The sequence below is a fragment of the Corvus kubaryi genome, unplaced genomic scaffold (assembly GCF_017639235.1).
Source record: "Corvus kubaryi isolate FWS band 111438036 unplaced genomic scaffold, C.kubaryi_AGA036_p1.0 37322, whole genome shotgun sequence".
NCBI lineage: Eukaryota > Metazoa > Chordata > Aves > Passeriformes > Corvidae > Corvus > Corvus kubaryi.
The window spans coordinates 3,089,716-3,103,907 of record NW_024581101.1 but is presented as its reverse complement, the minus strand read 5'-3'; the positions used below and the strand labels follow the sequence as shown (position 1 = coordinate 3,103,907).

At 44.7% G+C, this 14,192-nt stretch overlaps 1 protein-coding gene across 1 annotated transcript in view; it reads left to right on the top strand.

Moving 5' to 3' along the window:
• Window positions 1-14,192, top strand: part of HDX (highly divergent homeobox) — a 37,471-nt gene that overhangs the window by 11,382 nt on the left and 11,897 nt on the right. Inside the window, exons 5-6 of the mRNA XM_042029264.1 lie at window positions 8,579-8,725; window positions 12,200-12,407. Of these exons, the coding sequence (XP_041885198.1) occupies window positions 8,579-8,725; window positions 12,200-12,407 (355 nt within the window). The remainder of the gene's footprint in view (window positions 1-8,578; window positions 8,726-12,199; window positions 12,408-14,192) is intronic.

Here is a 14,192-nt window from a genome sequence, read left to right as displayed (position 1 = left end):
GAATTAGCCAGGTTGATGTCCTCAATTCATGAACGACTCCAAACTATAACACAGGGTATGAAACAGCTTTTATCAGGAAAAAACCCCTCTGCCCAACTCCTTTGTTTAGTTACCACTCAGCATTTCCAGCTCGTCTTAAAAGAGATGTCACTTCTGCCTCCTTTCCATGGAAATCCACCCTCAGCTTGGATGGTACAGCCAGGCTCTCCAGGGGCTGCTCTTTCACTCCAGCTCTGGCAGAAGCAGTAATTGGGGAAATGTCTGTCATGGTAACCAAATTTCCCAGTCCGTGGAGCTGGCAGTGTCCTGGCAGGGGCTGCTGTTTTGGCAATGAGGTCTAGGCAATGGAAGAGCCTTTCTTTGCCTTCTCCTGCTGTAACCAGTACTTCTTCCTTTCTTTATTATTTTCAGTTCTTCTCTTTAGTCTTCAAAAGGTGTGAGTGTGGGACTGTTTGCTGTATAAGTAGGAATCTAAGAACCATCACATTAATGGTGTTTTCTCTCAGGCTTTTTCTAGGTCTCAGCTGAAGCACTTCCAATTTCTGCAGAGTTTGGTACAATCACTTACTTCTTTTTATACAGAGAGCACTTTATAAGAGCATCTCCCAGAGGAACTGATACTTTTATACAAATCCTGTTGTGCTCAATCCATCTTTTTTCTTTCCTAAGTGCTAATTCTCTTGAGGAGGCTTTTTAAAATGCAGCTCTTTTCTGGAAGGCTCAACCCCTCTATCACTTAATGACCTTTTAGAGCATCTCACCAAGGAGCTGGGGAGTGTCCTTGGGTAGAGTTTCACAGCTAAAGGGGGAGGTTTTCCCCCTCCCTCCCACTGCTCTGCCACACCATCCATAGCCAGTATCCAGTTGCAAGGTAATCCAGGTCGGGTGTGTGACCTGGTAGGTACAAATTCTGCTGCTGAGGTTGTTTTTAGAGTTCAGTGCTGTTCTTGGAGTCAGGTAAGTGCCAGAGCCAGCTCAGAGTCAGCAGTGGGAGCACTGGGCTGGGAATGGGGTGATGTTGGCCCCTGCCTGCAGCACTGGGAGGTTTGTTGGGCATCATGGTCATGCTGGATACCTGACCCCAGCTGTAGAAGACATTTCTGGAGTAAATTTTAAACCTTCAAGGATGTGGAGGTGCCTGTTTATTAATCAAAGAATCATTAAGGTTTGAAAAGACCTTTAAGATCAAGTCTGACCGTCAGCCCAGCACCAGCACGGTCAGCACTAACCCATGTCCCCAAGTGCCACATCCACAGGTTTTTTGAACACTTCCAGGCATGGTGATTCTACCCCTGCCCTGGGCCACCTGTTCCAATGCTTTACTATCCTTTCAGTGATAAAATTTTTCACAATATCCAACCTAAACCTCCCCTAGCACAGCTCGAGGCCGTTCCCTCTCATCCTGTCCCTCTTCCCTGGGAGCAGAGCCCGATCCCCCCGGCTGCCCCCTCCTGTCAGGGAGTTGTGCAGAGCCACAAGGTCCCCCCTGAGCCTCCTTTGCTCCAGGCTGAGCCCCTTCCCAGCTCTGTTCCCTTCTCTGGCTCCAAACCCCCAATGTCTTTCTTGCAGTGAGAGACCATTAAGGATGGCTATTAGGGAATTATTTTTCCTTAAACCTTTGCTCCTTTGTCTTTTTAATCAATAAAATGCATAAAACCCATTGGTTAACACAATCTGTTTGACACATCTGTGTCCAGATTTGTGGATGCACTTTCCCAGTCTGAGTGCAGAACCAGCCTCCTTCAGGAGACAAGTTGAGGACCTGGCACTCTAAAACTGCTGTGTACACACAAGGGTTAGACAAGCAAAGGAGAAAAAGCTCCTTCTTCCTAGAAACTTTGATTTCAACTGTGAAATTCTTTGGAATAAAGAGTGTGAGGGAACAGAAATAGAATGGATAGAGTTGTAGAACTGCCATTATGGCAATTACTGCCATTCAAACAGGAAAAAGGCTAATCTGTATTTTGGTTAAAATGGAAAAGATTGTCTTTTAGATGCTCTGAATTTTTAATCTTCTGCCTTGATGTTTTGTTTCCCTTGCCCTGTCCTTCAACTGTATCAGGAGAGAAATAAAAGCCGTGCAGTTCTGCAGAAACTCTTTCTTGTCTGCTCAGCTCTGCTGTAGGATGATGTAATCCTGATTGTTAATGAATATTAGTCTAGAAATATCACCCTCTCAGTAACTCATGCGAGTGTCTTTTGAAATTAGAGAGTTCTGTGTTCTCTCCTGGTGCATGTGCAGTGGCCTTTATGAATGCATTGATTTTTGGTTTTTCACAGGGTGCTGGAAGGATAACAAGGATTCAAAAATAGCAGTGAAGGTACCAGTTAAGGAGAATTAAAAAGGGGGGAATATCTTCACTTTTGTCCTTGTATTTAGGACTTGTTAGTTCTGTGTCATCTGAGGTCTGAGCAGAAGCATTTGTGTTTGTGGTAGTTTTAAAAGTACTGGTGTGCTCTGGAGAACATTTGTCACACAGGTGGTGACTCTGGGTAAGCTGTGCCTTAGTGGTGAAGTTTTGTTTTGGAGGAGGGAGGGGGCTTGTCTGCCCTAAGCTTCGCTTTGGGGTGTCTGGGCTCTCAGTCTGATGTATTTGGGGACAGGAAGGACCTGAAATGGGTGGAGAGTTCCTGTGCTAGATTTTGATTTTTGTGTCACTGTTTGCACATTGTCTATTTGAATAAAACTCTGTCACAGCAGTGCAGTCACACTTCAGGCAGGTGAAGGGGCAGAGGTGTGAGACCTGTCCCCAGCTGTTCTGGGCATGGGGAACACAGCTGGGTTGTGTGGGGGAGACACATCTGTACAACTCTGAAGAAAGCTCCTCCTTGGCCTGGGGTCTGCAAGGCTCAGGAAAACCGGTGGCTGCTGCAGGAAAAGCAGCGTGAGCTGAGAGCAAACACCTCAGAGCAGCTCTACAGAGAAGCCCAGCAGGGATTAAAGCTGCCTGCAGTCATAGGGCACCTCAGCTCTGCCTTTTGTTTTAAAACTATTCCAGGAGGAACTTGGGGAGTTCTCTCCACCTTCCTCTGCTCTCCCAGGAGGGGAGGAAACTGTGGTTTAGTCAAGTCGGTGGGGGCATGTCTGAGTGACACAGTCAGGGTCTGCAGTGAGAGGTGAGCCGAGCTGGAGGTCTCTGGATGGGAGCACTGTGCTTGTTCCTACTTTGTGCCATTTGGAATACTGAGTAAAGTGTTTCCTCCTTCTGTGAGATATTTTACTACACATCTCAAGATACTTCTACATTGGATGGTAATACCATCCACGGCATGGCCTTCTGGCTGGAAACAGCACCTCCTTGTCCACAGCAATCCGCAAGGAATGCAAAGGGGGACAAGTCTGGTCATCTTTTTATTACGTGATGTGCTGCACCCAAGTGCCACAAATCACCTTGGCTTTTTGTCCGCTGTGAACCTGCAGACAAGAAATGCATCCTGTCTGAACAGGAACTGCAAAACTTTTCTGGTCCAATGTGAGGAAGACATTAATAGATCGAGTAAGAATCATGAGAATTACCATCTAAAAATCAGTTTACTTTGAGGCTGAACATTCACTGTTTCACAGATCAGTTCAAAATGTCCAGAAGGACGAGTTGTCAGTCTGTGTGGATTGAGGGTTGGTTTGGAAATTACACAGTGAGATGAGAGTGTAATATCTTTGCTAGACTGTTCATTGCATTGATATCTCTCTTTTTTTCCCATCTTTTTAGTTGAGTTTGATTTAGAAACAGATATTAACAGAATATCTGTAATTTTGGCTGAGTGCTGAAGCAGTTACAGCTCTGCTCACAATGGGGTGCTATGAAATATTTATCAGTTCTGCTTCCATCAGAGCAAACTTCAGGCTTACCTAACCAGTGTGGAAAGATGCAAAAAATCTCTGTTGCAGAAACCTAACAGTGGGTGCCCTAATGGTGTGTCAGCAGGAAGAGTTTAAGGGTGCCTTCAGCCACCTTTGTGCCTGAGTTTGTGCAGCTGTGTGTGAGCAGCAGTGGCCAGCCTAAGCACAGGATGGGATGTCACTGACAGGGGGGCAGCTTTGTGGCACTGGTGAAACCTGAAGCTAAAACCTCAGGCTGAAGGAATGTGTAATCTGGCACAACTTTAATGAGGTTAAATATCTTGGTGTGTTAAGGGAAAATGCAGACCTTCAGAATTTGTGTGTGGGAAATCAAGAAATAATAAACTGAAATGCAAGAATGATATTAAATGGTGCAGATGGGAAAGGGGGGGCATAGTGGAATGATTCAGAAATCGCTATTAATACATACAGATAAGATCTCGAGATAGGAATCGATAATCCTCTGAAGAAAACATATTAATTAGTGTCAGGATTCAGAGAGCTCCATGCTGGTGTCACTGGGAAAGGTGAATAAGGCAAAACAATACTGTGCTTGTACAGAAGAATCTCGGATTTGTTCATACCTTGAATGCTTTGAGCGCTTCTGATCTTCCCATTCGTCCCAAAATATAACAGAAGCAGTGACAGGGATCAAAGGCATGGAAAATTTGTTGTGAGAGGCTTGTTTGCTAAAAATAACCATTACCTCAGCCCATTTCATCACCAAGTATCAGAACTGAATGTTGATTTCATATGATTTCACTGCAATTGAAATAAACACCACACACAGTGCTCAGCTGCAGCATAAATGCAAGTTATGTATAAAACCTCTAGTTCTTCCATTTTTTAGCATGTCTTTGATTAATAATCTGAAATTTGTGTATAGCTTTTGTGCACGTGGCCTGAAACATTTTCAACTGATGTACAAAACCCGATCTAAAAAAGCAGGCTCTAAGAAAAGGCAGGATAAGGACACTCCACTCCGTGCAATTATTCATCCCAATTATAGACACCGGATTTGCACCACAGATATTGCTGCACACTGGGGGGGATGAGGGGCTCGGCAAAGAGCCAGGAATGTCTCTAATAAACTGGGTCATCTCTTCTAAGGATGATGTTATTACACTTGGGAGGTCGGGGATAAGCCGGGTTTAACCCTGCGCGCGGCACAACTGCTGATTCAATTTGCTCGCCAGGATTGCTTTTCCTTGGGAATGGATAGGCTGGATTCTGCTGGACAAAGCCTCTCCTGCTTTTTAAACTGTGGGCAACAGAAGTGGGAAATGTAAAGGATTCAGCCAACAGCCAACACTGTCAAGGATAAAGCCAAGCCTTGAATCAGCAAGCCGGGGATCTGAAGAGAGGAAATGAGAATTGTATTCAGAGCTGAGTTAATGACGTTAAAATAAGAACTGAATTACTGGCTTGCCTTCACCTATAAGTATTGTCATAAATATGAAGCGTTCCAATATTATCTTTAGATATTTTTTCCTATAATGGTGAATATTATGGTATTTGTAGGGCTCTGAGATTTTCCTCTTGGTCCCTCATTTCCTCTGATGATACTAAGCATGAGAAGGTTATTAACTAAATTGATGGAAGCTTAGTTACATGTACAATGTAGAACTTCTATCCTTTATTTTCTGACAAAAGTCATTATGTGATTTTTAAGCAGTTTATAATGCAGGAGTCAAACTTGGGTATAATCCATGTCAAGGGGATGATCCTGTAATTGAAGGTAGTTTGTGATTTCCCTAAGAAATTGCTGATAAGGCCCATGGCACAGCATGTTAATCTGGAGCTGACATTTGGACATGCTGAAGTGCCATTTACATCTAGGGAGCTTAAGGGGTGACACTGATCCCATGATGCTGGTGCAGCAATTGAGAGCAGGGTGTGTAAATGATGATTCTTCAGGATCTCTGAGATCCCACAGCCGCTCACTTGGCAGAGCACAGGAGCTCCTCAGTGCTGGTCTTGGCGAAAAAAAAATGGCTAAAATGAGACAGACTCCAAAGTAGAAAAGTTACAAGTTATGTTAACATAATTACACAGCAGCTGTGAGGTGAAAACCATTGAATAGTGATGTATCTAATAAGATTTTTATTGAAACGTTTGTAGTAGGTCATCAGAATTAACATCTATGCAGTAAAATGGAAAAGATCTGACACTGCTTTTTAAGGAAAATTTTTAAGGGCCAGGTGGTTTTGCTAAATTCTGCTTTTTCCTAGTAAAGTCCTTGTTTTGAATAAGTAAAAGCTGAGCAGGCTGTGCACCTTCCTGAGCACCACCCCTCTGGGAACTCGAGGCAGGCACTGGGTGTGTTTTGTCTAAGGCAGGATCAGGATCCTCTTGCAGATCACTTTTCCTGCTACTAAGTCCTCTCCCTGGGTTCTTTCAGGAGAGGAAGCATTTCTGAAATAACTGGAAAACCACGTGGCAAGAAGAAACCTGAGCTTCCTCCAGTGGCAGCTGGGCTTTCTTTGGGTTTTGTTCTAATTTGGCCAACGCAACCAACTGGGTGGGAGAAGACAGCCTGAGCAGGGTTTCTCCCTTACCTGTGCCATAACACCAGGCACATTTCCTGGTGCTCCACAGAATTTCACAGAATATTCTGAGCTGGAAGGGATCCCACCAGGATCATCGAGTCAAATCTTAAGTGAATGGGCTTCTCTCATTTCAGCCCTGCACTGGGGAGGGTGAGCCTCCACAGGGTGTTCCAGGGGAGTTTCAGGCTGTGGATGTTAAATGTGAGGGATTGCTGTGTGTTGTGTCCCTGCCGAGCACCGATCACAGGGAGCTCTGTGAGTTCACTGCGAGGGGTTGCAGCGGTGTGAACGCTCCAGAACCAGCAGCCACTGTTAGTTATTTATGTTTAAAGAACACCCACTGTTCTTTAGGAGGTGAGGTTGCCCTGAGCAGTCAGGAGTGCAGGTTAGGCCAGGGTTTTTCCGTGTAGTCTGAGCATTGCTGTCACTCCTCTCCGCCTTGCCTCTCCTCGGTGCTGGGCTGCCGCAGAGCAGAGCTCTTCCCAAGTCCCACTCTCTTCTGCCAGCAGCTATAAAAGGAGCTATGCTGCAGTGATCCGGGAGATGGCTGTACTTTTGTTCCTTGAACGTGGCTTGGAGAAAGGAGGAGCTCAGGTCAGGCATGCAGTGAGAGCGCCGGCAGCTCCGGGCGAGCAGGCACCGGGGATTTGGCTTTGCCTGGGTCTGGAGCTGCACTTTGCTCAGCCTGGAGCAGCCTTCACTGTGCCAAGTGGATTCCTTCTGGATGAACATGGCCTGGAGCATTCTGCCCAGGAGCATCTCCTGTGCTGGGCTGCTCGGGGCTGGGCGGGAGCGCAGCAGCTCCGGGATGTCCAGGGCGCTCCTCACCAGCCCTGCTCTGACCTGGTACCATCAACTGTGGGATGGGCAGGATGGGAACAGCCCCTCTAATTCCTGACTGGGGTGATGGAATGATAGCCAGGAAAAATTCTGAGTCCCTGGTAGGCACTCAATTAACCATGGATTGATTAAAGTTGGAAAATACCTCTAAGGTCAACAAGTCCAACCGGACCATATTTGAATATATTTGGGGCATCGTTTTATTGGGATTACTTTAGGAAGACAAAGGTTTGATGCCCCTATTTTGTGTTCATACGTTGAGGAGACTCAGGTGCTTCTAACATTTGGAGAAATAATAATTTTTAAAAGAAGAAAATTGCAACAATTAACCATATTCTGAAGATTAACAAAAGCTAGAACTGGGAACTGTACAAGACTGTCAAATGATCCTAGTTCTGCGAAATTTCTTTTATTCCACTTACAATTATTTCTTTCTAACTTTTAATGATCTTTAAATGAGCAAACACAGAGTTCAGCTATTGAAATCATGAGCACAATTCATTACTGAAATAATGACACATGTGGCACATGGGCTACAAGTAACCAGTGCAGACTTTGTGGTTGATTTTCTGTACTCAGAATAGCAGGAGAAGTGAAAAACATGGGTTAATGTAAAGAAACTGTAGATTTTAGATAAAATTCTGGGTGAAAAGCTTTTGATAAAGCTTGGAAACTCTACTAGAGAAATATACTCTGTGCTCACACCAGTTCAAACAGTGGTAGGATGTTTAGGAATTCTTTTTCAGTGTTACTCCTTTTATCACTGATCCACTATCACATATTTTGATAAGTGTAGACAAAGAGTTTGCGAACTCACAGATAAACAGTGGAACCAATTTAAACTCAAGCTCACCAAATAAACATTAAAGTATTCCCTTTAGGAAGTCAGAATCCTTTGAATTATGCATGTGTTGTAGTTTGCAGTAAGATAAAAGAACTTTAAGGGGGGAGGGTGAGAAACTTGAAAAGTCTTTAAGGAGTAATTTGCATAAATTGGGTGGAGAGAGTAAACAGCACAAGGGGGAAAAAGTTATTTTCAGTAAGGCCTTATAGAATGAGATAAAACAAATTACAGAAAAAATCAGGTGGAGTTGAAACAAAGCTGAAGTGCCTTAAACTTGTGTTAGTGCTGCCACTGCCTTTCCAGCAAATCCCAGGGAACTCAGAAGTGCCCTGGATACAAAAAAGAAATTAGAAAAACCCCCAAGTTCTTAAGGGAGAGTTAAAAGCAAAGAAGAGCCATGGAGGCAGTACAACGTGTGTGTTACTGTGTGGGAGACCTCTGGACATGAATGCTCTGGATAAGCAGATTTTTTTTCAATCTAACAGCATTTTTTTTATCTTGCAGTTACAGGACCGCACACAATTTAGTGACCGAGACTTAGCTACCCTAAAGAAATACTGGGACAATGGCATGACCAGCCTGGGCTCAGTCTGCAGAGAGAAAATTGAAGCTGTGGCTGCAGAATTAAATGTTGACTGTGAAATAGTTCGGGTAAGAAATCCAGAGTCTTCCCTTATCTTGTCACAGGAGCAAAAATAGGACAGATGAAAGGCTTTAAAAATTTCATGAGGAAGCTTGAAATAGATTTCACGTATTACATAATGAATGACCATGTTGGGGAGTGCTCTCCTGCTCTTTCTGCAGTCTGTATTTAGTAAGAGCCCTCAGGTAAGAGTTGTATTGATCAGCAGCAGAAGCAGCACTACGAGCTGTTTGACATTCTCTTGAGTAAGATTCTAAGTAAGTGTTACATTTTTTAGGGAGATCCTAGAAGACTGAAAGGTACTATTTATATTGCTATTAACATACCAAAAAAGGGCTTTTCTAAAGATACAGGGAAAATACTTCTCATTCATGCTTATAGGGGAAATTGTGTGAAAGAAAATGCTCCAAAATGGGGGAAAAAAATTTGCAAGACTGTCTTGAGGTCAGGTTGAGGTGTGATGGGGGAATTCCAGGTCAGTTCAGTTTGATGGTCCCTGTAGGTGGTTGAGGGAGGCACAGCTGTGCTGGAGATAGCCTGACTGCCAAGAACCACTGCACATCATCTGTTCCAGAGGCTGGGAAGAGTTGCCACTGTGTCCCGGATGAGCAGGCACACAGCATCACCCTGCAGCTCTGGGGCCTCCTTGGCTCATCCAGCCTCTGGGAATGGCCCCACTGTTTGCAGTCGTACACAGACAGGAGCCTTCCTTCCCCTCATGACAGGCATGACAATTGGGATTATTCCTTTCAGGCTTCATCCTCTCCTTCCACCTCTTTCCTAAATTCCTGACACTGCTGCAGAAGCAGGGCTAGGAGCCCTTAGTGGAACTCTCCTGTTCTGGAGACCTCTGGCTTGGTGCATCCAAATGGTTCCAAAGCTGCTTTTAGGGTTGAACACAAATCTGGTTATTTGTTTTTGTGGGCACACATGAAATTTAAAAAACTCACTTGTACTTTTGGAGGCTGAAGAGAATCACTCTTTTGTCTGTAGAGAACAAAGCTGCTCCCTGTTTTCCAAGGGCTTCACTTTGCTCTCTGAAAGGTTCCCCCAGTAGCATCTCCTGGCCATGACAACCTCATGGACAGCACAGTGACACCCAGGCTCCCTTGGTTTGCTCCCTTGGGAGCATCCTCACTGGCACACAGGGGGTGACCCTGTGAAATTCTGTGCAAACCTTTCCACCTGCTGGAATGTTTCTGTCCTCAGGGCAGAGACCGGGCTGGCCCCTGAAGCTCTGGCATCACCTGCACCAGAACAGACATACAAATGATCCCATGCACTTTACAGACCTTGCTGGAAGTGTTTAAGGAGAGAGTGTTTTAGGGATAGAGCTCCCAAGCTGATTCCCTACGTGGGAATTCCAGACTGCTCTTGCCTTCACCATTTTGCTGTTCCAGAATGTTCTCTGTTCAGCAGAGCATGCAGGATGTGGAACCTTCTCTTCCCCATTTAATTTGAGACACTATCAAAACATGTTCATCTTCTCTGACATTCTCAGTATGCTGAATGAAAGATTTTCTGCTTTGAAAAGTCTGTAAAAAGATCTGCCTTTCCCAAGTGCCTATTTTACTAAAGAAGAGGTAGATTCAATTTTAAATTTTGTTAGCACTGTTTGTTAAAATCACAAGATGATGGGAAAATTTAAAGAATGGCAATACACTGCTTGGAAAAAAGAGACCCAGATCTCAAAGGGCTGCTTGTGTGCGGGTTTTTCTTTAATTTTTTTTCCCCAAACTGTACATATTACAAAAAAATTATCTAGGTAGTTCTCTGCATACCTGTTGTGCATTCTTCAAAGAGGAAAATCAGCAAGCTGGGAAAGCAAATACCAGCCAACAAAGATGATTTACCTAAAAATAGTGTTCAGCATGTTATCTTTTAGCTTGTTAGAGATGCAGCTTTAAAAGGGTTTTATTTCCAAGGCTGGCACAGCATGAAACTGTGTTTAGTAGTTGGGACTGCTGTTAATATTTCTTTACTTTTTCTCTTTAGTAATCAATTATAAGCAAAAAGTTTTTTACTCAACATTTTCCTGTTATATATCAGAACCTTAGGAAGAGGAGCACGGCAAGTATTTCTGAAATAAGGCCGGAGTGATGTTTAGTGTGTCTTTAGAGAAGAAAATCATAAAATATTTTAATGTCTTGGGAAACTCATTTGGAACAGAGGCCTCATGGAAAGGATGTGCATTTTGGCATGGCCTGATCATCTTTTCAAACCCAGGAACTGCTGCTCCTATTTCTGGGGGTGTAGATGGGGGACAAGAGCCAGCCCAAGAAGAGTGGGAGTAGCAGGTGGTTAAAGAATTGGATTCCTGGCTCTGGGAAGGATTTTTGGCTGCCAGTGGAGAGCTGATTTGATGGAATGAAGGGTCTGGGGTGCAGGGGCTGTTGAGCAGAGTTGAGATGAGATGAGAAGTCAAAAGCCTGAGTGACACAAGGGAAGGGAGAGCCTTAGGAGGTGAAGAGTTGCAGACAATCCTTATTACATCATGTTAAACTTTGAGTCTTCAATAATTTTTGGTGTAGATGTTTCTTCATCAGAGACGGCAAATGAATGACCAGGTGTGCAGATCCGCTTGGCCAATTTGGAATGTGGGTCTTTTCTTCTTTTTTTTTTTTTCTCCTTTGAAACTCAGTTTTATTGATGTAAGAGGAACTTAAAGCATCCGTCTCCATCCCGCCATGGCTGGGTTTCCAGGTTCCCTGGGCCTGTTTCATCTCCCAGACTGTTCCCAGTGTGTTCCTCTACACTCACTGCAAACAACTTTTCTTAAAGCCTTCTGTTCCAGCCAAAGAGGACTGAAGGATGAGCTGCTCTGAGCTTTATTCTGCCAAGTTCCTTTCTGTCCTCCAAGGGGAGTGATGTGGATCTGTCACCTTGGCGAGTTCCCTCTGTGCTGCAGGAAATCCTAGAACAGGGGAGATGTTTGGGTCATCGGATGCTTCAGTCCCCTTATGGAAGTTGCAGAGTAGGAGAACCTGAATCAAAGATCCTATGTTAAATTTGTTGAATAATTTAGGTGGGGAGAGACCTTACAAAGTCACCTAGTCCTGCTCTTTATCTGGAGCAGGATTGACTTTGGAATCAAGTCAGGTTTCTCAGGATGTTGCTCAGTAAAATGTTGAGTACCTCCAAGGCAGGAGGTGCCAAGGCTCCTATGGACAAACTGTCCCTCTGCCTCACTGTAAAGCATTATTTTTTCTTTTTTATTTTCAATTCCAGTCAGAGCTTCCCTTGCTGCCACTTGTGCCTATTGCTTCTTTTTCTTTTGCTGTGCACCTTCCTGTTTCCCTTGGAAAGCTGAACCTGGACACAGGATTTCAGGAAGCAGCCTCAGGAGGGTCAAATATTGGGGAATAATCAGCTCCCTGGACTGCTGGCTGCACCCTGGTCCAGATGTGCTGATGTCACTTGGTTGGGGGCCTGTTGCTTTTGTTATAGTTTCTGATATCATTCATGTTTATTTCTCTTACAAGACTTGGATTGGGAATCGAAGACGGAAATATCGTTTAATGGGGATTGAGGTCCCACCCCCTAGAGGAGGTCCTGCTGATTTCTCTGATCAATCTGAATTTGTTTCTAAATCAGCACTTAATCCAGGAGAGGAATCTGCTACTGAAGTGGGGGATGATAATGATAGGAATGATGAAGTATCAATCTGCTTATCTGAAGGAAGCTCACAAGGTATTTGGAATGCAGTTACTACTGTGCCTATATTTTCAATTTTGTGCAGTGTGCATGCTTTGGATTCTGTTGTACACATTCAAAAACGTCTGACAGAGTCACAAGTGCTCCACCCCGCCTGGGCTGAAGGTACTGTTTGGTCTCTTTCTTCTACCTCTGTGTCTCTGAGTTTTGTTGGGTTCGTTACACAAAGATTGGAGAAACCTTTGATCTATGAGCCCCATTTCTGCCAGATTGATCTGAAATGAAATCACACGTTCATATTTTGCTGGTGCAAGTGAGAGCTGGGCAGACAGTCCAGGTGGAGAAGCCTCACTTCCCAAAGAAGCCAGGTTTAAGAAGTGCTCTCTGCCAACTGCTCAGTTCTTCCCAGCCAGCTGGAATGGCCATTCCATTTGACAACCCATCCCTGGAAGTGTCCAAGGCCAGGTTGGATGGCGCTTGGAGCAAGCCGGTCTGTGGAAGGTGTCCCTGCCTTGGCAGGGGTGGAATGGGATGAGCTTCAAGGTCCCTGCCACACCCACCCGTGCTGTGATTCCATGGTTCCATCCCTGTGATCCTGATCACCCCAGGCACTGGTGGGGGTGGAGCTGCTGCTGTGCTGGAGCAGGGCTGTGCATTCCCAGTTCTCCTGGCAGGGAACCCCTCAGCTCAGGCTGGAACACGGAGCTGCCCAGGCCTCCTGCTGCTCTCTCTGACAGGCAAACACAGCCCAGCAGATCAAAGCCAGGAGCAGGGGACAGCTCAGGTGCCTTGGAACTGCATACACGGGGGGTGTCCTCAGTAATCTGCAGGATCTGGAGTGAGAAGTGCCTTCAACTTAATTCCCTTTTCCCTCCCAGGAGCACATGGGATCGATGTCTCCCTGCCCCTCCTGTCCGTGAGCCCGGCACATCCCCCACTCACTAATTGCTCCCAGTGCTTCTGCTTAGAGGAGATCAATGAAGCCTTTGCTCTCCAAGCTAGAAGAAAGTCTGACCTCGGGCCTGCTGCTGCTGCAGCTCAGTGTGCCAGGCTTGATCCTGTCATTTCACCAGAACAATTTAAAGGGAAGAGCCAGGGGAACGGAGAGCAGCTGGGAATGAGTCTGGGAGAGCTTTGTCATATTCGACTGTAGAGGGAATAAGATGATAAAGAAAAGGGTCAAGTGATTGAAAGCCAAGTGAGATGAGGGATCTCAGAGTCCTTGATTTGCCTGAGGTGTGGAAGGAGCTGATTTAAGTCAGATCTGCTTGAAAGAAAATGGTGACAGGGAAGAGTCTGAAGTGTCTGTAGTTCAAGTGAGGAATAACTCAATGTTCATTGAGCAAGGCTTTCATCAAGCAAGGTGAGGCTGAACACTTGGGTGCATTATTAGTGTCAAAGCCTAAGGAAGTGCAAGGAAACGACAGGATTTCCACAGCATCCAGGAATCCCACTTCCATTCCTTTATTCTCCCACAACAATTATTTCTATTCATTTCTCCAGTTCAAAGGAGGAGGTTTCACTGCTGCAGCTCAGCTGGTTTTGAACTTCCTGGAAAATATTTCTCCCAATACTCCCGGGTTATGTTCAGGCACAGATAGGGAATTGTTCTAATGTTTGAGAACTGCAACTTTTTATTTTTTATTAATTTATTTTTATTAATTTTATTAATTTATTAAAAAACTGAAACAACAACAGCAAAAAGCCACTCTGAAAGACAGACAAAAGCAACTTCTGGTCACCTAATTAGAGTGACAGTGTTGATGGCTCCTGCTTTTAAAGTGTAATGTGTGAATATAAAAAACTAACCTGTGCTGGGAT